Genomic DNA, 22,562 nt, shown 5'->3' on the forward strand with positions numbered 1-22,562 from the left:
GGGAAACTCTCCTGTGGGATTCGAGGCCAGTCTTCCCAACTCAAGCTAAAGCCCCGTCATTTAAAGTCCCCAATTTTATTTTGTTTTCCAGTCCCAGAGCAATGTCTTTTGTGTTTGAATCCCTATTGCTTCTAGTGTCTCAGCCCTCCGTGTTGTGGTTCTTTTGTCTGGGGAAAGACACATCACTGGCCTGGCCCTATGACCTTCTGATAATCAGTCATGCTGATTGTCTTGTGTGCAAGCTAAGAGCCTTTGAATGTTTTTCTTTCAATAGATTGGAACCTCTTGTATATGAATATATATGTATCTCTCACTTTGGTGTGAATGTGTGCTGGCACTAGCCCTGCATTGACTTTCCCTCGGCAGCTGTCGGTCCATTTTATTGGACACAAACCCTTCACAGGCATTTGATGTAAATTACAGGAAACAGTCAGACACTCTCTATCCTTGCTACATTTCCCAGTGAGGTGCAAATGGCACTGAGCCTTAATGAGAATTTAAAAGGAAGCAATTCTAAATGTAGTGGCTATTTCAGCTCGGCGTTCTTATTCCAAAGGATGATAAATGCTACAGCTGTCAAGAGTTTGCTCTCAATATCTAGCGTTGAATCGATTAAACCAACACTGAGTACAATGTCCTAGAAATGTGATGGGTTTAGGTACAGCGTGTGCAGCTGCATGTTTAGTTTGATGGCAGGTCCTGCAGGCACTTACTAATTCTGGAAGTTCACCAGCTGCCATATTGGGCAAGTTAAAAACAAAAGCCCCCCCCCGCCCCCAGGACAGTGGGCCTGAAACATTCAGGAGGCCTAGAGCCTGGTAGGAACATCGGAAACAGAGGCAAGGACAGACTACTCCATGCCTTGAGCCTTCTCTGACATTCAACAGCTGGTCTTCTACCTCAAGGGCATTTTCCAGCCCTATCCCCGTATGATATCTTTCATACCTGGACATCTACCCACCCATCACACCATAAGATATAGGAGCAGAAATTAGGCCATTCAGCCTGTTGAGTCTGCTCTGCCATTCAATCGTGGCTTATCCGTTTCCCAACCCCATTCTCCCACTTTTTCCTCTTAAAACGTGATCCTCTTGACAATCAAGAACCTATCTATCTCAGTCTTAAATCTACTCAATGACCTGGCCTCCACAGCCTTCTGTGGGAATGAATTCCATAGATACACCTCTCTCTGGCTGAAGATGTTCTTCCTTATCTCCATTCTAAAATGTCTTCTCTTTATTCTAAGGCTGTGCACCCGGGTCTCTCCTACCAATGGAAACACCTTCCTAACATCCACTCTGTCCAGGCCATTCCGTATTCTGTATGTTTCAATTAGATCCTCCTCATCCTTCTAAACTCCATTAAGTATAGACCCAGAGTCCTCAAACGTTCCTCATTTGTTAAGCTTTTCATTCCTGGTGACGTTCTTATGAACCTCCTCTGAACACGGTCCAAGGCCGGTGCATCCTTCCTGAGATATGGTGCACAAAATTGTGCACAATACTCCAAACGTGGTCTGACCAGAGCCTTATGGAGCCTCGGAAATACATCCCTGCTTTTATATTCAAGTCCTCTCAAAATAAGTGTCCTCATTGCATTTGTTTCCCTAACTACTGGCTCAACCTACAAATTTACCTTCAGAGAATCCTGGACTAGAACTCCCAAGTCTCTGTGCACTTCAGACTTCTGAATTTTCTGCCCATTTAGAAAATAGTCCATGCCTCTATTCTTTCTACCAAAGTGCATGACCTCACACTTTCTGACATGGTTCTCCATTTGCCATTTCTTTACCCACTCTCCTCACCTGTGCAAATCCTTCAGCAGCCTCCCTGCCTCTTCAATGCTCCCTGTCTCTCTCTACCTATCTTTGTATCATCTGCATACTTAGCCACAATACCCTCAGTTCCTTCATCTAGATTGTTAATGTGTAAAGTGAAAAGTTGTGGTCGCAATACTCAGCCTTGTGGAACACCACTTGTCACCGGCTGCCATCCTGAGAAGGACCTTTTTATCCCCACTCTCTGCTTTCTGCCAGACAGCCAAGCTTCTATCAATGCTAGCACCTTGCCTCTAACACCATGGACCCTTATACTACTCAGTAACCCCCTTTGTGGCATCTTGTATGATGGATGTACTTGAGGAATAAACCACTGGAGTAGAGAATTCTAAAGATTCACTAGCCATGAAGATTCAGTGAAGAAGTTCTTTCTCTTCTCAATCTTAAATGGCCTCCCTCTTATTCTACAAGCATACAAACAAGGTACAAGTGTAAGCCATTCGGCCCTTGGGCCCATCATTCACAAGGCTCTCTTAAGTCCAACTCTCCAGTTCTGAATCCCTTCAATAACCTTTTATCTCCTTGGTAATGAAGAGTCTATCTGTATCTTACCAGAAACATTGTGAGAGTGTGTTTCTCTTATTTTAGAACCCACTCGACCTCCCAGCAGTGGAAGAATGCTTCCTGCATCAAGATTGTTGAGCCTCTGTAAGGGTTTTGTGTATTTTAAGCTTACAGAAGCTCCCTTGCTGAAATTCAGCTGTGCTGAATGAAGCTGCCCTGAAGAAAAAGCACACAACCCCTCAGCTCAATACCTTGCCACCAGCGTGCTGTGACCCCACGGTAACCACCTCCCCCCCCCCCCCCAAAAATCATGAAGTCTGATAAAAGGAAAGGAATTCTTTTTACGTTTTTACATCACAGGATGGTTCAAGAGCTGTGTCTCACCCATAGATAGGCCTCCCCAGTGAAGAGAGGAAATGGCTGTCTTCAGATGGAAAGTAGTGAGCTTATTCACTGATTCAATATCTAACCCAGGAGCGGGGAGGGAGGACACTGACAATGGATGTTAAAGGAGTCTCTTTGATCTCTTGTCTCACTGGAGTTTATTAATCCCATCAGGATGAAGCTTTCAATGGGAAACTCCCGGAGCTCCAGGAAGCCTCTGCATACAGGCAGACCTTTCTATTTCAAAGTAAAATGCCTTTCATTTGAATGTGGATGCCCTGATTGAAGTGTGCAGTGATGAACACGTGTCCACTCCACACAATGAAATGTTCACATCTATTAAGTTTGTTGGGAGAGGGGCCTACACATACCTTTCATATTATAGGCTAGCACGGAAGCTTCTCAATTGTAAACTGAAGTGATCTGACAAGAGCTTTCATTAATATTCTTAGAGTTGTTTTACAATCAATGTCTGGTGTGTGTTATTTGGATTTAAGATTAATTTTACAAGTGACACAATTGAGTTTGGATTTTCGTTTATAAAGTAATGCAGATTTCTGTTGAATTCAGGATCCAGTTCTGTCAGCGATTGTTAAGTATTTGGGGAGGGATTTTCTTTTCGGTAGCTGTTTGCCTTCGATGTGGTACTTTTCTTTTCTGTTCTCTTAATGTAAAACAAAATCACCATTGATGTCAGATAAAAGAATTTTGGATGTTTCTGAGACACTGACCCCCCTCCCCTTGGATTACCACAGCTGGGTCTCCCATTCTACTGATGGTACTTTAGTGGAAGATTCGCATGTGAACAGGAATTGGTGGCATTATAGTGTTCCAGAATGATAATCTTCCCACTTTCACAGAGGCTGGCAGTGGCATTTACTGTTCCGAGATCCTCCTTTTACCGAGGCTGACAATATCAAATAGACCTCACATATTGTCTCTTACTCAGCTGTAGTTGTCATTGGTGCAGTGCAGGCCAGCTCGTATGACTCCTGTTCACCATATTGTGTTTTCGGTGGGAAGTTGGAAGAAGAAAATCCAACGGGTAGCAGTTACAGCGGTACACTTGGCTTCAGGATGTCAGAGAGAGACATTAGCCATAGTTCCACCTCCCAGGCATTAGCTAGTATTCCCTATTAGGAAGTGTGCTTTTGTTGGCATCAGAGAAGGAAGAACCGTGCTTGAGTTTTGTACTCTCTGGAGTCTGCCATTACGTTGTCACCTCAAAGGATGTGAGTGAAGTATCTGTTAGTTGCCCACACCCATGGAACAATACTCTAGTCTGTGCCAGTGCTTCCACTTCAGTGATAAATACTGGCAAAGAGGATATTGAACAGTGAGACACCATTTTAATAATCCTGATTAAAAGTCGCAGTCAAAACTGTGGGCTCAATCAGTTAGATCTGTCTCCTGACAGTTCAGCTGCACACTCATAGTCTTCTCCAAAAGTAAGTTCTGCAAAGCACTTTAACTTTTCAGATAACACCCATTTGCAGAGTTTGGCCTCAGCATAAACACCTGGAGTGCACCTTATTTATTTACCAAGGTGAGGGTCTGTGTCAGAGTCAGAATACTCTGCTAAAGACTGCTTTAAATAAAGCTGCACTTATTGTCTGTTATAAATCACAGATTAACCTATCCCATCAGCTTCCAGAAGTAAACCAGTCTGTAAATGAGGTAAAGGGCTCTCACTATTCCATCAGTTCTTGCAGTGTTGTGTGGTGGAGTTCTTCCTGGACAACGGAAATGGCACTCACAATTTACTGAGCATTGTGGAATCTCACAGGCTCCTGAATCGGACAGGCTCTGACTCGCAACACATACTGAAGTATATTAAGAATATTCTCACATGCTTGCTGCTTGTGAAATATCTCAGTTTGGCTGTCAAAGCCCTCAGCCAGTCTCTCAAACTGTCCCCTTCCGGCCAGTGAAAAATGATTCATGATGTTTGACCTCGATTGGTATCTGAAGAGATCTTGATGAGGAATGTAGGTATTCAGTTGCTGGCTACTTCAAGTTTGAATCTCTCCAGTTTATTGCCTCACCCATAGCCCAAACCAAAAGATATTTGATAAGATAAAGTCAGTTCTGCGAGAATGCATGTTTCTTAAGTGCGAATTGGCTTTAATGCGATTGAAGAATTTAGCCCGTTATTTGTAGAATACGAACTTTTCTTGCCTGTGTTGGCTATAATACGATTCCGGCTCCAGTAGTTTAAATGCAGTGGCTAATGTGCGCTTTTCTTATCATGCGAGATCGCATGAGAACGGAGCTTTCGCGTTATATTAGAACAGACTGCGCTGCACATGTTGCTAGTTAATCAGGTACGAGTAAATGGTGTTGGAGATAGTCTGTTAGCATGGATAGAGGATTGTGGTATACTGGTCGTGTCCCTACCTCTAGCATCCAGAGTTCAGTGGGTAAGTCAAATGGAATGTTGGTCTTTATTTCAAAGGGATTGGAGTATTAAAAATAGGGAAGTATGGCTAAAACCTGGCATTACCTCGATGATTATGAACAGTTTAGGTCCCCTTATTTAAGGAAAGGTGTGCTGACATGGAGGCAGTCCAGAGAATGTTCACTCAGTTGATCCTGGTTATAGAGGAATTGCTTTATGAGGTTGTGTAAGATGGACTTGCACTTGTTGAAGTTGAGAAGAATGAGAGGTGACCTTATTGAAGCATTAAGAAAGATTCTTAGAGAGCTTCACTGGGTAGATGTTCAGAGGCTGTACCCCCTTTTGGAAGAGCCAGACCCCAAAGAGGACATAATCTCAGAGTAAGGGGTCACCAAGTTAAGATTTCCTTGAGTTAAGATGAGGAATTAGAAGAAATTCCTCAGTGGGTGATAAATCTGTGGAATTCTTTACTGCAGGGGCATGCCAACCACTGAGTCATGAAGAATATTCAAGGCTGAGATAGATTTGTAATCAGTAAGGGAATCTGGGAGCATGGGAAAAAGGCAGGAAAATGGAGTTGAGGGTTGTCACTGGAGCACACAAAATGGACTGATTTGCCTACCTCCGCACCTACATCTTAACTATTTAACCAGTTCTATTGCCTCTCCACCACTATCCATCTCTGGGATTCTCTTTATGTGATTCCACTTCCAGTGTGGGTTTCTCTCCCAGTAATCATCCAATCCTTTGGTCCCTAATCTGGAAACATGGCCTCAATGTTTAAGATGTATTCCAATGAAACTCTCGATATCTCTCCCTGCTCTGTGTTGTATTAGCTGACTGCACTGATAGTAGGGCCTTCACAGTTGCCTTTAGCAGCCCTACTATAAATTGGCCAGGATTTCCTCAACGGCAATTTGCTTTTCAACGGGGCTGCTAATAAAGATTCCCCTAGCATTGAACGAATAGACTGCAGCATTCAGTCTGAAGGCTCACACACAATAAATAATTGCACAAGGTTGATTGGTGCCAATGGAACTGTACATAAAGAATAAACATCTTCAAGAGCAGCAGGGAAAGAATTAAAAGACAAAAGAGGGAAATTGATCAAGGCTCTGTTTTGGTTTGCAGGTTGTATGATGCACTTTGATGTGATTTTCTTTCTTTTCCTAGTACGCTTACAATAAATGGAATTTCTCCGGAAGATGAAGCAATCTATCAATGTATTGCTGAGAATGATGCAGGATCGACCCAGGCCAGTGCACGGTTAACTGTGCTGTGGGCAGAGGGGCTTCCAGGACCCCCCCAGGAAGTGAAAGCCACAGCTCTGTCTGCGACAGCCATTCAGGTGTCCTGGACTGAACCATCTGAGAATACGCGGGACATTATTGGCTACGTGTTGCACATCAGAAAGACTGCAGGTAGGCGACTGAGTCCCTGCTTTTACATTACCCATTTGATTCAGTTACTCAGTTTATGTAGCAGTGCCATGGGGAGGCATAACCAATGCAAAATGTATCGGTATATCCAGCAAATCTTCTGTGCACGATCATTGCAAGATAGTTTGTTAATCATGTGTGAATAGTTTCAAAATAAACTTATCACACGCTTTTCCAATTTTCCCAAACGTTGTTTATTTTTCTTGGATGTGGGCATCCCTGGCTAGGCCAGAATTTGTTATTCATCCCAGTTTGTCCTTGGGAAGGTAGTGGTGAGCAGTGTTCCTCTAATTTTCATAGAATCCCTACAGTGTGGAAACAGGTCATTTGGCCCAACAAATCCACTCCAACTCTCCGAAGGGTATCCTACCCAGACCCATTCCCCTACCCTGTTACTCTAGCTTTCCCCTGATTAATACACCGAGCCTACACATCCCTGAACAACCCCAATTCACCTGACCTGCATATCTTTGGACTGGGGGACGAAGCAGGAGCGCCTAGAGTCAACCCACACAGACACAGGGAGAATGTGCAAACTCCACACAGACAGTCACCCAAGGCTGAAATCGAACCAGGTCCCTAGAGCTGTGAGGCTGCAGTGCTAACCACTGGACCACCCCACTTTTCTTACTGGCTGAGGCCCATGCATGGCAGCCGCATCCGGAACCTGAAGTCAGTGCCCCGGCAGGTGTGCCAACACCAATGGCCGTGCGTGGAACTTCAGTGTGGCATGCACACAGCTGCTCAGCTTAAAGACAATGTTGGTGATGATTTTTCTTCTTGAACCACTACAGTCCACATTGATTTTTATTCATTCCTGGGGCAAGGATATTGTTAGCTCGGCCAGCATTTATTCTGGAGACCTGGGTTTGAACCCAGGTCCCCAGAACACTACCTGGGATCTGGATTAATGTCAGCTAAATACCACTAGGCCTTCACCAATCAGAATATCTCAACCATCTGTGATTTCTCTAAAATGTCGGGTATCTTAAAAACTTCCACAGTACTGTTAGAGTTTCAAGGTTTTAACCAGTGACAGTAAAGGGTTGGTGATAAATTTCCAAATCAGCACGGTTTTTGGCTTAAAGGGGGATCAGGCGGTTGTGGTGTCCCTGTGCAACATCTGTATATTCTATCCACAGGGAAGGACTCATCCAACTCCTCACTATCAAATACTTCTGCATGAAAGTCCTGTCCATTGATATTTTTGAAATCAGTGTCTCTAGGTCCCAATTTATTTGTTTTTGTAACTGACCAAACCTCTGCCTTCAGGTTAAGGTATATTCTGCATTAAGCTGTCTGTGGAATGCGTAATATAACTAGTAAAATCCTTTGCAACCCTTATTCTTCAGGGTGAGCTATACAAACCAAAAGAGTTGTTCTGTTCTGAAATTAGAAACTGCAAAATATTTACAAGTGAGCAAAAGACATTCATGTCTTTGTTTGACCAGACGGGTTAAAGTTTCCATATCACCAGGCTAGTTCTGGTTTCTCTTCAATATTTAAATCATTTTTAGAATATGTAGCTTGCTTAATTTTTTTCCTTCCGTTGTGCATCTACTGCCCACATTAAATTTGCTGTGTTGGTGCATTGCATACGTGTGTTTGACACATACATTCTGTAGTTTCTAGCACTGCCTCTTGTCATTTCACTTTCCCTTAACAGCATCCCCCACCAAAACAAAAGTTCTGGTATCATCAGCAGATTTCCCCATTTGATTGAATTTCTGAACCTGGGTCACTGTGTCAATAAGGAACAGTGGTGAAGTCAATACTGGGTTACCTCTCTCAGTATTTACTCCCTTTTAGATGAAAGCAGTTTGGTTTCCAACGCTTCGTGTCATATCTTAATGAGTCCTAAGGTTTACTGCTAGTATTTTTTTTGTAGGATCTTTGCTAACTGTCTGTTTGAAGTCCAGTTATATCATGTCCTAAGGCATTCTGTAGTTCCTGTTTCCTAGAACAGGTTGAGAAAGTTGTTAGACTGGATGCTTGCTTGTAAATTTCTTGGATAATTGCTGTCTTTCTACATTATTGTAGTGCATCTTGATTTGGTGCTATGAGACGTGCCAGACCCTGCTTACCAATAGACTGCGGGTTTTCTGATTATGACATTAAGTTCCAGTCTTATTTCAGAGGCTTTAATTTGTGGAAAGTGGCCCTTTCTCCCCAAATGTTTCAGACCCAACTTGGGCATGACCAACTAACTTGTTGAAGTTGATTGTCTCTTGACTGATTACTGATGTAGAGTAAGGCGCAGAGTTTGCCAGGCCATGCTTCCTGATCATCTTTGTTGGTTTCGTAGACCCAGTTGAGATGGAGTACCAGGAGGCTGTGAGCAAAACCACCTTACAGCAAGTGGTAACTGATCTGCAGCCATCGACTGGCTACACTTTCTACATAAAGGCTTACACATCACGCGGTGCCAGCAAGCCATCTGAGCCAGCTACCTGCAGCACACGGGGCGAAGGCAAGTAGCACCGAGCGAGAGTATGTGATCACCTCTGAGACACGCATTGTAGAACTCGGAATGTTTCACTAACCTTTTGACACAGAAATATTTTATTTTGCATTACTGAGGCACGTCGGAATTGCAGCTATTCAAAGCTGAGGTTAAATCCACAGTAGTTAAATTCAATTTAGGATTGTTCACAAGGAGACCTGAGTGAGCTTATTTTCACTTGCTTCATTAATGTAGCTGCTGATTGAAGTGATGAGGTGTTAAATGTTTCCCATTTTCAGGCCAGGCCCTGGAAAACCTGAGCAGTTTTTTAAACTAAGGACAGGCTTGGAACTTGTGGAAAATTGTTGAACTGGAAGCAAAGCTTTGGTGTGGAAGAGAAATGTGATGAAGTATCAAACCTACATTAGAAAATTCCTCAGAGCAGGTTCAAAAACAAACCATGCAATGCAGACCGACTGCCTTATCAATATTATGTAAAAATGCTGCTTCCTTCCAACACTGGGGTCTTTCTCTTGAACCAAAGGGAAAAGATGACCAAGCACTTGGGAATTTGAACATCATCTTAACAATAATTATCATTGTCCAGGATTGAGACACTGGCCTGCTTGTGATTATCTCTGTGATATCTTCCTGATTGCTGTACAGTGACATACAGACTTGGAGATGCATGAGCTGTTTGGTAGCGGGCAGGGGGTTGGTACCTATTTTTTTGCAATACCCACACCACCAAATGCCGCCATGTTTGACAATACCCTGTCTTTTTGATGTTCCAGTTCCAGCAGTACCAGCTCTTTTCATTAAAGTTTTGAACAGTACAGCGATTCAGGCAGCATGGGAATCCAGCGTTAAGCTCGGGCAGCTCGAAGGGTTCAAGTTGTATTATCGCAGGATTCATGGAGCACACTTCATCGGGCCTGTACTCCTTCCGAGCAACGTGACATCATACAACATAACTCAGTTGGGTAAGAGGACTGTTTTGATCATCACCTGTAAAGGGCTAGGCAGGGGTTAATATCAGTAGAATAAAAACCGCCCCTGCGGCTTTGTTGAATCTGTACTTGAATTTAAATTGATTCTGGAGACCTCGGGCAACTGTCTGTGTGAAGTTTGAACATTCTCCCTGTCTGTGTGTCTGTGTGGAGTTTGCACGTTCTCCTCGTGGGTTTCCTCCGGGTGCTCCAGTTTCCTCTTCAGTTCAGGTGGGAATGGCTCCAGTTCAAAGATGTGCAGGTCATAGTGTTAGGTGGATTAGCCAGGGGTAAATGTAAGGGAATGGGTCTGGGTGGGTTGCTCTTCGGAGGGTCGGTGTGGACTTGTTGGGCCGAAGGGCCTGTTTCCAAACTGTAGGTAATCTAATCTAATCTTCCCAACTGAAGACATCCACTTAATTTGAGTCACGCTGGGCTCCAGACAAGCCAGAATGGAGCACAGATTGGCGAAGTGATGTTAGCGTTGTCAGTGTGCCCTCAAGCCCACAGTGTCCTCTGAATTTATCTTTGAATTTGGCTTTCCATCTTGGAGTGTGGGTTTAATAAATGTATTCAACAGATAACATCAGGAGTGGTTCTAGAGTGACCTTCCAAAAATAATAACTTGATGGGATGACCTCTATCTATCTCTCTCTTTCCTACATTGTAGCCGTCTTTTTTTTTGAAAGTGCATTTGTAAAACCAATTTTTCTTTTGTACAAGATCCAATGATTGCCTATGAAGTGAAGCTTCTCGCATTTAATCGTCATGGAGATGGGAATTCCACAGTCCGCTTTGTGGCTCTGCAAGGTGCTGCTGAAAGATCTGGGGGTGAGTACACCAGGCCCTGAATAAATCGGACAGGAACTTGAAAGCACTGCATTTGGAAAGGATCTGCTGAGGCTATAGCCTGGGCAAGTCAGCAACCAAATGTTTCTCAAGGAGTAAAATTTACTGAAACATCAGATTGGTCAGCACTGGCTGTGTGGACTTTGTTCCAGCTGATGTAATCACATTAGTAGCACCGATGAATGTTTAGGAGTCTATGGCACTATTTGTGTAAGGTCAGAACCTATATCCTGGCTGGCACCTCTTTCTGTATCATCTAATGAACCTTGACCTTATTTCTGTTTATGGCTTACGTGATTGACAGCATACAAAAAAAAGTGACACAATTTCATGTCATTCATTGAGTTAAAGCAGTGAATCTAAACGTGTTGCCTGTCCAACGCTATGGCTAAGCCAAACATAAGAACAGGCCAAGCCCCTATCCTGACTAATCATGTGGGATCGTGCAAACAGACTGGCTTCCACTTGTGCAGCACAAGTCTTCAATGACAATGTAGTTTTATAAGCCAGATTCAAAGGGCTAGTGACCATCTGCTGAGTCCAGCGTTCCTATGTTAAAGGTGCTTTGTTTCACTGTTAGACCTGACAACCATCAGATGAAATTTCTAATATTCAGGGACTGAAAACATCAAAGAGGAACCAGCTGAACAGAATGCAACATTGAGACTGAAGCTCTCCAGCTAGGATGCAGACATCATCTCATTGGTGTCTCATTAAAATTAGCAACACACTTCCCATCAGATCTTGTTTCATGGGATATGGGTGACACTGTGCGAAGTTCACCATTGGTTGACCACCTCTAAATACATTTGAAGCAGGCAATTAAGAGTCAGAGATGTTGTTGTGGATCTGGAGTCACATGACAGTTAGACCAGAGAAGGTTGGCAGATTCCATCCCCCCAATTTCAGGGTACAGTGATGCAGAGGGATCTGGGTGTCCTCGTGCATAAATTGCAGAAACCTAATTTGCATGTACAGCACGTAATAAGGAATTTTGGTATTTATTGCAAAAGGAAAACAATATAAAAGTGGGAAAGTGTTGCTGCAGCTGTACAAGGCTTTAGTGAGACCGGACCTGGAGTATTATGTACAATTTTGGTCCCCTTACTGAGGATGGATGTAGTTGCATTGGAGGCAATACAGAGGAGGTTCATGAGAGTGATTTCAGAAAATATGGGTTTAACTAATGAAGAGAGATCGAGCAGTTTTGGTCTGTGCTCTCTGGAGTTTAGAAAAATGAGGAGATGAGGAGAAATTGTTTCTCTTAATGGGTGGTGAATGTGTGGAATTCACTAACTAGGATGTGGTGGATGCTGGGACATTGAGTAAATTTAAAGAGGAGATAGATTTTTAATCATAACGGGTTGAAGGTTTCGGAGAGTAGGTGGGAAAGTAGAGTTGAGGTTAAGATGAGGTCAGTCGTGGTCACATTAAATGGCAGAGCAGGCTCGAGTGGCTTCTCCTGCCCGAGTTCTTATGTTCTAAGAAGGTAATGTAGCCTATCAAAGTAGGGTTGAAGAAAAGTGAAAAGAAGGATTAGAGGGCACATAGCTCAGATTTTGGGCATCTGTAAATTGTTGGAAGAAGGAAAGACCCAGCAAGGTGAAATGTTTCTGAAAATCTTACAAGGCTGAGACTTGATGTTACTGAGCCAAAAGAGCATGTGATATGGCATTTAAGACAGATGACAGAGAAAAGGATGAGAGGGACAATGACCATAACATTATTAACAAAATCGAGATGAAGGCTGCATTATGGAGAAAGGTTGGAAGCCACAGATGAGGAAAGAATTGTCACATCAGGATAATGAGCTGCTTCTTGTGTCTTGTCCAGGAGAGTACAGGAGCTGGGCACTCATGTAAGACAGGAAGGCTCCTCATATCATTAATGAAAGGCCTTTTGTGTTACAGTTCTGAACACTCCTTGTGACTGTCTGAAAGAGGAACACAGCAGCAAAACATCGACAACTGGCATCATCATTGGAACCCACATTGGTGTCACCTGCATTATCTTCTGTGTTCTATTCCTGGTTTTTGGATATCGTGGGAGGTATGTGCTGCAAAGAATGTTCTGAGAGAGTAGCCTCCTGTTGTCCTTGTACCATTGAAGGTGTAAATGTTGAAGCATACTAATGAAACAGAGATTGTGTTGAGCACTGGCAAGCTGATGTGTATGTATGTGTTTGTGGATGAATTTGCAAACGCATGTGCGTTGTGTGCTTGTGTGTATAAACCAGCCATAATTCATGATGCAAATGATCATGCATGGAAGTCTTAACATTAACAGCCAAATGTGCAGCATTCCTTTTTGTTATGTACATACTACAAGACAACTTTGATTATCCGAACGACACGAGCGGGGAGCATTTTGTTTGGACAATTGAATGTTCGGATAACACAGTTTACCCAAGCAGTGGGACCTTGAGATCTTGTTCAGATAATCCGAAATTTGAATAATTGAGGTTATACTGTACACACTTACGGGAGTTTTGATATAAATGATCTGTGGAGTACCAGATATGAGTGAATGGTTTTGCTTTTACCATGAACTCTACTGAATCCATATTTTCATGAATTAAGAGCTAAACCTGTCCTCTGGGACTTGTGTTTTCTAGGTTGCTAATGTGTAAAAATGTTGAGGAGCGTCTGGCCACCCCTCAGGCTCCATCCAGGGCCCAAAGAAATTCACAAGGGCTGGTTCTGAATGGTGGACCGCAGAGAGGTCGGGAGGAGTTCGCTGCCAACAGGAAGATGGCTGACATTAATGAACTGGAGCGACTGTTCCCTGCGCCAGGTCCTAGTGACCACCTCCACAAGGGAAATCAGGTAAGACCTCCTCACAAGGATCAACTCCAAGGCATTCAATGTTACCGAGTAACACTCATGGGGTTTTGATGGATGTATGAGATTAAGACTCTGAATATCCTGATCACCAGGCATGAGAATGTAGGGGAGGAAGTTTGTACAAATCCCAGAAACATTACCTCCTTCCAACTCGTTGCTGCTGTTCTGCTGTGCTGTCCCAGTGATCTAATGGGAGATTGTCATGGGTTCTTCCACCTATTAATAAAAACTGACTCACCACTCATGACATTGGGACTAGTCAGTTTGTGAACATGTGGATGGGGCCTAACATCTACGCAGATGTCCATGAGGTGCCCAGTTGCCACAGATGACTGCTCGCAGTATGTGAATGTCTTGGACCTTCCTGGAGGGTCACTTAGGAGTAGATTTGAGCTGTATCCAGTACCTTTAGCCCTCGCCTTGGCAATGTCTTCAAATTGAGCTGTCTTACTGTGGAAATGGGAAGGCCTGTAATGATCCATGTTTCCATGTTCAGATATGGACTGGCTGTAACTCGATAATGTGCCCCTTTATGTGCATCTGGCCTCAGTAACTCCTCTGACATAACACCAGATGCCACTATGGAACAAAATTAAAGACGTTTACGCTATTTCAACAACTTGGTATGAACTGTCCAGTGGATTTTTATCAACTTCAGTAAATCCTTTCACCACAAGATGAATGACAATCATACCAGAAATGTGCTAACCCCACAACATTTGGAGATAACATAATGGAATATAGGCCACTTGGACAGATGTGCAGTTCCTGAGTTTTAGGCTTGATTTCCTTCAGGTTCATCTGTGTTTATCGGTCTCACTTTGGAGATTAAACATGTGGAGGAGTGTCCATGGTGGTACAGATTCACTGTGTCCCTGACTATACTCTCACTATTTAAAATAAACTTAAGCAATAATCTGCTTGCCGTGGAATTAATTTGGCTCCCTGAAACTTAGACATACTCAAGGTATACAGATTGTGTAATAAATCAAGACAGCAGGAAAGTACACAGTCATGGAAAAAACATAAAATAAACCATGTTCTGAGTTCCTTACTGCACGGTAAAGCTCTGTCTGTAAACATTTTTCCTCTCTGTATTCAAGGCAAAGGTTATTGGTGAATTAGGAGTGGGGCATTAAGCTTTTCAATAATTATGTCACTAAGTAACTTCCAGTTATGTCTTGGCATAATGTTATGTTTTGTTGTTTTTCTCTCTTTGTTCCCAACAGTCTAATAATGTCTCCCCCATTACTGAAGAACAGCCCAGTTTGATCTGCCAGAACTCTGTGTTCCCGCTGGATGAGTTTGTTGTGACTCAAGAACAGCACACTACCTTTGAAACCTCTGTTGTTCAATGTTGCTTAGACCACCCTGAACTAAACGTTAATCAGCTCAGCTTCACAGGAGCAAAAGACAGTAGTTCAGTCACCGCAGAGTGAAACTTTGAGGGAACCCAAGTCTCATTGCCTCCCTGTAGGCTTGTGACTGGAACTCATGTTGATATTCATCGTTTTCCTGTCAACTGGCATCTACACTAGGCCTGTCAGTCTCAGGTCGGCTCATGCATTATGGATTTGGTAAAAATGAAGTCTGTTTGTATCCTCAACAAACTCAGGCATGTTGTAATGAAGGTACTTCAACTGGTGTAGTTTATCTATGAAACTTACCTAACGAGGATGCATTTCAGGCCCTCACACTTCGGATTTTCACCATTTGCAAACACATATCCTCACGTTGTTGGCTGGCTGCATGTTGGTCTTGCCTTCTAACCATTTCTTTGATGTAAACAGCTATCAGCATCAGTTTAGTAAGATCCCAGCGGCTCTCTATGCAGGGATTCGATGAATTTCACAATGTATTCATCTCAGGTCACAAGTTCCATCATTTCAGTTGTGGATCCTCAACAGACAAAGTGACTGCTGAGGCCTACGTGTAGAACGCTAATGAGACTTGGGGAGAAAAAACACAACTCAAAGAAAAGTTTGATGATTGAAAACTACCTCAGCCGCATTGAATGTCTTCGAAGAAAACTGCTCAAATTGGTATCTTCCTTTCTGCAAAGTGAAATCGCATTTGGTCAGTACAGATGCAGTACTACCTCAAGACCTCACTCATCTGCCATTTTCCCTGAAGAAGAGGAAAGAAAGCACTTCCAAATATAAAGAGAAACATTCTACCTCAAATTTTATAGAACTCCATTCTATGTTGTGGGACTGTTTTCCCTCCATTGGTGTACGTGGTGATTTTAACCAAACTCCCTGCCTGCGTAATGCCGAGGCGTGGAATTAATGGTCGTTACTTTTACGTGTGCTACACTGTATATAGCCACGTCTTATGTGTTTGCATTATTTTTTACTTTACAAAGGTGTTTATTCGCGTTGATTGTCTGCAGTGTTTATTAGAGAAATATTTTTTATCATTGTTCCTCACTTGGGAACGTCACCAAAGACCTGCTTTTGAAGAAAATTGAACAAGGCTCTGAATTTCTGATCAGCAGTGACCATATTGCTGTGTAGATCCTGCTGTAACTCTCATACTGTCTCCGTTAGGTCAGAGCACATACAAAACAGAAGGACAACAATGTAACCAGTGTTTTGAGTCAAACATTCCCAGCCTGACTCATGCCAGACCTCCCAGGATTTCAATAACATTCAAAAGAATCCATAGCTTTGGAAAGGAAAGTTTGTGGCTGACATCAGCCCTGGCTGGATTGTTCTTTTGTATTGAAGGAAATGGATGAGAAGCACTCACTTTAAATGTGGTGTGCAAAAAAAAAAGGCAACCTCTCCTCAATCCAGCAGCATCTCACCAAGGACGACCTGGTCAGAGGAACAATATCAAGAACCTTCCTTCGGGAAAGAGAAATGGTATCTGGAACATTCCTCCAAAGCGTGCAGAGAAACAGAGAAGTACAAATCACAGATGTAAAGGCAGGAAGGAATTATGAGAAACCCCTCCCCAAAGCAAATCTTGGTCTAGGCTGTGTTGACTTCAATAATGACAGTCTAAAATGCAGCAGTGCTCTTGTCTGAATCTAAACTTCCTTCTCCTTTGGATATCTTGTAAACTTGCAGTCTTACATTTCCTCATATTTTGTTGCCCTTGTTCTGTACTCTGTCAAGGTAACTGTGATTATTACGGACTGCAGTGTCCGTGTGTCTAGATTTCACCCGGGTTGCTGTGATATCTGTGTCTCTGTACAACTGTTTGCTCGTGAAAATTGTTCGTTTTTGTGAAGCCTTATCGTGCAGTTTAATTAGATGGTGGGCAGTCAGTTATCTACCTCAGTATTAACCGCCTGATCTTTCTCCTGAGCTTATTCTCTGCTTCTTTCTGTTGTCCCAACACAAACCAGTGTCAGGATTTAATTTTCATCCTCATTCTGGCTTCCACTTGCCAACATATTTACTTATTGTAGAAATATATGAAGCCACTTAATGTGAGATTTTGAACAAAACAACAATACCTACCTGACAGTCAAACTAGAATGAGGTTGCTAAGAATGAGGTTGCTAAGCACTGACTTTCACTCAGAGTTTTGCAGCTAGGCCTTTGAGTATTGCATTAAATATTAAAATCTTTTAATCTTGGATGATGGATGTTGGAAGTTCCACATTTTTAAATTGTAAGGAGATTTGCCCCAATGATTCTGCAATCCTTTTAGTGAGTTCAGTGAATCAAAGAATCCCTACTGTGTGGAGCAGGTCATTTGGCCCATTGAGTCCATACTGACCCTCTGAAGAGCCTCCCACCCCATCTCTGTAACCCTGCATTTCCCATGGCCAGTCCACCTTACCTACACATCCCTGTGAGCAATTTACCATGGCCAATCCACTTAACTTGCCCATCTTTGGACTGTGGGAGGAAATCGGAACACCTGGAGGAAACTCACGGGGGGGATTTGTGCAAACTCCACATAGACAGTTGCCCGAGGCTGGAATCTAACTCAGGTCCCTGGTGCTGAGGGGTAGCAGTGCTAACCACTGAGCTACCATGCTCCTACATTATCTTCAGTCTTGATTGAACATTGGGTTGGACAAAGGTTTGGCATTGGGGAAGAGGAAGGAGGAAATGGCAACAAGCTGGCTGTATTTTGTTTGTCATGCCTTTGAGAACTGCTTTCTTCTTGTATCAGTGCAATAGTGAAAGGCTGTAGATATGGGACCTGTTCTTTCAAATACATTAGAAAGCTGAGCCCTACAAGTAGAACGAGTGGCAACGGGTAATTATCATTGCCTCAGTTTCAACCATGAAAATGTAACAAAGTACAAGGACAAAATTTAGGAAGGAATACCAATGAAGCCAGACATGGGGATGTGCCAAGTTCATGAGGGGGGCAGGAATGGAGAAGAGATGGTGTGGTGTGCATCCTGTACCTTTTGCACACACAGCGTGCTGTGCTCACACTCTCAGACTCTGTGTGACAAGCTCTAGTTTGTTGACATGTGGATAGTGTTCGATTTTATTTACACTCCTTGACAACGCAGCAGGGGTGACGGCTATCTCAGGGAACCATCCTCACGATTCTTTTGTAGCTGAATGCAGGGTAGCTTTGCGATGACAGGGTATTTTCAGACTGTTAGATTGGAAGTATTTATTAGTGAGTCTCTCCTATTTTGCTTTCTTGTCGACAAAGAAACACTGGACACACCCTTTATGAGTGGTCCATAGTGAGCTTATGCTCTTCACCAGTACACTCCAGGATGCTTAAGGGACTGAAATTGTAATTGAGACTATATAACAAGATTTAAATCATCTTAAAATAGCTTCACTATAGGTAGAAACTTTGGTGTCTGAGAGTTTACACCCAAGGTAATTTTGAAGAATGTTTTGCTACACAAAAAAGTGTATGAAAAAAAGACCAGCAAGTTTTAATAAGAGACTTTTTATTTAAATTACTTGAAATGGATTCCTTCCATTTTAATCTTAAGATTGGGGCTGCTTTCTAAATTATACCAGGAGCAGACTAGGTAATTATTACAACTCATAAATGACTGTTTCTGTTATTTGGATGGAGCTAATGTCTCTTCTAAAATAGCAGACTCAGCAGCCATGCAAATACATAGAGTGTTTATCTGATGGCATTTAACTGCAAACGTTTACAGATCAGGTAGAAACTGGCTACTCACAAAATTGCATCAGGTACATATTCACTGTAAAGGGATGAAATTTTTTAATGATAGTTTATGATATTTTTTTACACACTAATTACTCTGTTGCAGCCACAATAATGATTGTGTGTGAAATGTGTCTGAAAATTCTTTTCAGAAATGCACAGTTTGTTTCTGCCAATGTGATGTCTTATTTTCAGTATTATAAACACGTTTGCTGGGGTTTTTGAGCGTACTTAGATTTAGATTCTTCAGTAATATATTATAATTTTTAAGTCACAAATGTCTACACAATGTTAGCTTGAATATAGATTTAACAATAACCATGTGGATAATACTGTTACAAAACCTCTTTAGTAACATGGGTCTTTTTTGGTCTAAAATCAAATTTGCCCAGCACAATGAAAATCTTGGAGCTTATTCTTCTGTTAAATACATCACATTTCCTTTGTGGTGTCCAGTCATGAAGGAACAAGCACTATACTCATGTCTGTTTCGCAAAAGTATGGTTTGATATCTTTTAGGTGCTGCGTAATACCGTGCACCAAAACAGAGCCGTAGAATTACTATGGACAGTTTTAACCTGACCCACCCACAGGGAAAGAAGTAGGATTGGTTTGGACTCTGTTTGATGTCCCACAATTTTACACTCCATTGAAGTCAACAGATCGTTAAAACAAGCAGAGTCTAAAATGTGCATCCAGCTGGAACCCAATTCTCTCCGACTGGGCATGTTGGCTGAAAATGACCTCCAGTGTTTTTGTTTACTTTAAATACAAATGTTAATTGATTTTGGAGGATCAGTTCCCCAAACATCTTACAGCACAAATACTATTTTGCTGTCTCAACAAGAGGATCATCTCCTCATCACTAATGCACCATGTTATATCACTTCTTCAATCTGGGGACCTCATCTAAAGGCGACCTTTCTCTTATATGGATCATTGAGCTAAGTGCTCTCTTTGAAGTTCAACCACAGATTGACTATGATCAATGCCCTCTTGAACTTAAAAAGTGATTTGTTGATTTTTTAAAGGATTACCAAATATCCCAATGTCAATTCATTTGGATGAGATTTGGGTGGGGTGGTTGGGGAATTATCTTGTTGATATCAAAGGAAGGTGACTAATATCACACACATGTCGATTTGTCAAAAGGATGGGTTTGGTAATTCTACCTGTGTTGGGGTGAAATGTCAGGAGCTCAACTAGTAGTGGGTTTAATCCCTACTTATCTCAAAGTTAACTTCAACAATGTCTTATTAACATTTCTGATATGTAATGATATACAGTTCCCAGAACAATAATGGTGTAATATTCCATTCATTATATATGAATCGTAGGATCCCTACAGTGTGGAAGCAGGCCATGCATCCCAGGTCATGCACTATAAGAACAAAGAAGATACCGACCAACTGGTGTAAAGACCTGGGCTGCTGATATATGATGCTGGAGAGCAAAATAAAGAAAAGCAGATGTAGTTTTTTTGTTTTGAAATTGTCTCCTGCTGTCAAAATGTCATCCCTGGCTGTGTGAACACGAGGTGTCAGCTACAAAATGTCAGCAACACCAAATCTCATGTAGGTGTTGGTCCAAGAGTGTGCGGTCCTTCCCTACCCAAGCTCAAAGCACTTTCCTCTCCTATTTACTCATTGTTCCTCGTGTGAATGTTCAGATTCCCACTGATCATATGATTGTTGACTTTGTATCATAACAGATTCTTTTGTTTTTGTAGATCAGATTGTTTAGTGTGTGGAAATAGAATTACGAAAAATAAAATAGTGTTAGTCAATTCAATCTAAAATGCTGTTTGTGATTTGATAAGATGGAAGTCGTGTGAAATTGCTCCTATCCAGGAGTGTAAGGTATTAAAAGTGTTAGACAAGAAGACACAAGCAGAAGTAGGCTATTCGGTCCCTCAGGTCTGTTCTGCCCTCCGGTGAGATCATGGCTGATCTGATTAGATTAGATTACTTACAGTGTGGAAACAGGCCCTTCGGCCCAACAAGTCCACACCGCCCCGCCGAAGCGTAACCCACCCATACCCCTACATCTACATCTACCCCTTACCTAACACTACGGGCAATTTAGCATGGCCAATTCACCTGACCTGCACATTTTTTGGACCGTGGGAGGAAACCGGAGCACCCGGAGGAAACCCACGCAGACACAGGGAGAACGTGCAAACTCCACACAGTCAGTCGCCTGAGGCGGGAATTGAACCCGGATGTCCAGCGCTGTGAGGCAGCAGTGCTAACCACTGTGCCACCGTGCCGCCCACATCCTCATGCCGCCCACATCCTGATCATCCTCATCTCCCCTGTCCTACCTTTTCCATGTGACCTTTGCATCCCTCACTGATTAAAAATCTATCTGTCTCAGTCTTAAATATCTTTTATTGTCTGTAAACTAGAACTGATCTCAGTGAAGTGATAGCTTCACAAAGCATTCAAATTTAAACCATTTCTGCAAACCTTACAGTCGGTTTCAGTTGACCTGCCATTTATAATGTCAGTATTGACCTATGATTGTTGAACAGTTGTTCTGTCATCAGCGGGTGAGGATGACTCTCTCCCACTCTTCGGGTGAGTCTGTAGGTGACTCTACACTCCAAGGGGGCTACCACAGGCTCTGTTACACAGGGGGCAGAAGGTGGTCATGGGAAGGGGTGGGTGGGGCGACGGTGTTCCAGCACCCTCCTTTTACTGTTTTCCTCTGGCTTCCACTTTCTCCCGACGGCAAGTCTTGAGGAGCTCAACATCTTCCTGGATGCTCCTCCTCCGCTTTGGATGGTTCTGGGCCCAGGTGCTGGTGGGAATGCTGCACTTCGCCTGTGAGGGTATTCCTGAGATGCTTCCTCTATCCACCTGGGACTTGCCTGCCATTCTGGAGCTTGGGGTAGACACTCCCCAAGCAGGTGCTTTACAGTTGTTCTGTACATAGCTCCTCACTGTGTGTTTGTATGTGTGTGAGAGATAATTGATCTGACAAAGTGTATAAATGATCTCTGGTCAATCCAGGCCACATAGGCCTTGCCATACATTGCTTGGGAGTGAACCTAAGGCCCCCTGCCATTTGTTCAAAAATGAGTACAGCATTTTATGTCTGTTTCCATGCTGTATGACTCTATGAACATTTAACTGGGCTAGAAGAGCCCCAATCCATCTCTGCTGTAATTTTATAATCTCCAAGAGTAGGTAAATAACCCAGCTATTTTCACTGCCCAGACAGGAAGAAGCGAAGAGGCACCTGTTTTTGAGGGAGGCAATAGTCCTATGCATTCCTGCCCCAAGATGTACCTCCCACTTTGTTTCCCAACCTCTTCCCACCCACCCACCTCCCGCCCCCACCTTGATCAGTTTCCTAGACATACCACCAGCAAGTATATTCAAGTCTGGGAGATCACCTCACACCTGTCTGGGGACTCCTTGCAGTCCAAGCGTTGGCCACTGCTCTCTCCTGGCATTGGTGGGGCTACAGAGGCACTAGCCATCAGATTGGCCCAAAGCTCTCTGGGGCAGGATGTCCTGTCATTGAGTTGGGGAAGGCTTGGAGGTCCACCACGACGAAGTTAATTCTGCGTCAGTGTAAGGCACCTGGTTTCTAGTTGGTGCGAAACCAACAGACATTTTAGTGGGGGATAATCCACAAATCAACCTTTCCACCCCCCCCCCCCACTTGTCAAATCCATCCATCTGTGTCTGACAATTGCATTTATATAGGTCTTCAATATCGTGAACCATCCATAGTGCTTCACACGCTATCAA

General features: G+C 43.0%; 1 protein-coding gene across 2 annotated transcripts in view; it reads left to right on the top strand.

Moving 5' to 3' along the window:
* The window catches only part of igdcc3 (immunoglobulin superfamily, DCC subclass, member 3), a 118,984-nt gene extending 98,385 nt beyond the window's left edge, over window positions 1–20,599 (top strand). For both annotated transcript variants that reach the window (XM_072565133.1, XM_072565134.1), the window contains 7 exons: window positions 6,297–6,544; window positions 8,868–9,032; window positions 9,800–9,988; window positions 10,718–10,825; window positions 12,754–12,892; window positions 13,458–13,668; window positions 14,916–20,599. In XM_072565133.1, coding sequence (XP_072421234.1) covers window positions 6,297–6,544; window positions 8,868–9,032; window positions 9,800–9,988; window positions 10,718–10,825; window positions 12,754–12,892; window positions 13,458–13,668; window positions 14,916–15,125 — 1,270 coding nt within the window. In that variant the 3' untranslated portion in view covers window positions 15,126–20,599. The remainder of the gene's footprint in view (window positions 1–6,296; window positions 6,545–8,867; window positions 9,033–9,799; window positions 9,989–10,717; window positions 10,826–12,753; window positions 12,893–13,457; window positions 13,669–14,915) is intronic.
* The last annotated feature ends 1,963 nt before the right edge of the window (window positions 20,600–22,562 follow it).

The sequence above is a fragment of the Chiloscyllium punctatum genome, chromosome 48 (assembly GCF_047496795.1).
Source record: "Chiloscyllium punctatum isolate Juve2018m chromosome 48, sChiPun1.3, whole genome shotgun sequence".
Taxonomy (NCBI): domain Eukaryota; kingdom Metazoa; phylum Chordata; class Chondrichthyes; order Orectolobiformes; family Hemiscylliidae; genus Chiloscyllium; species Chiloscyllium punctatum.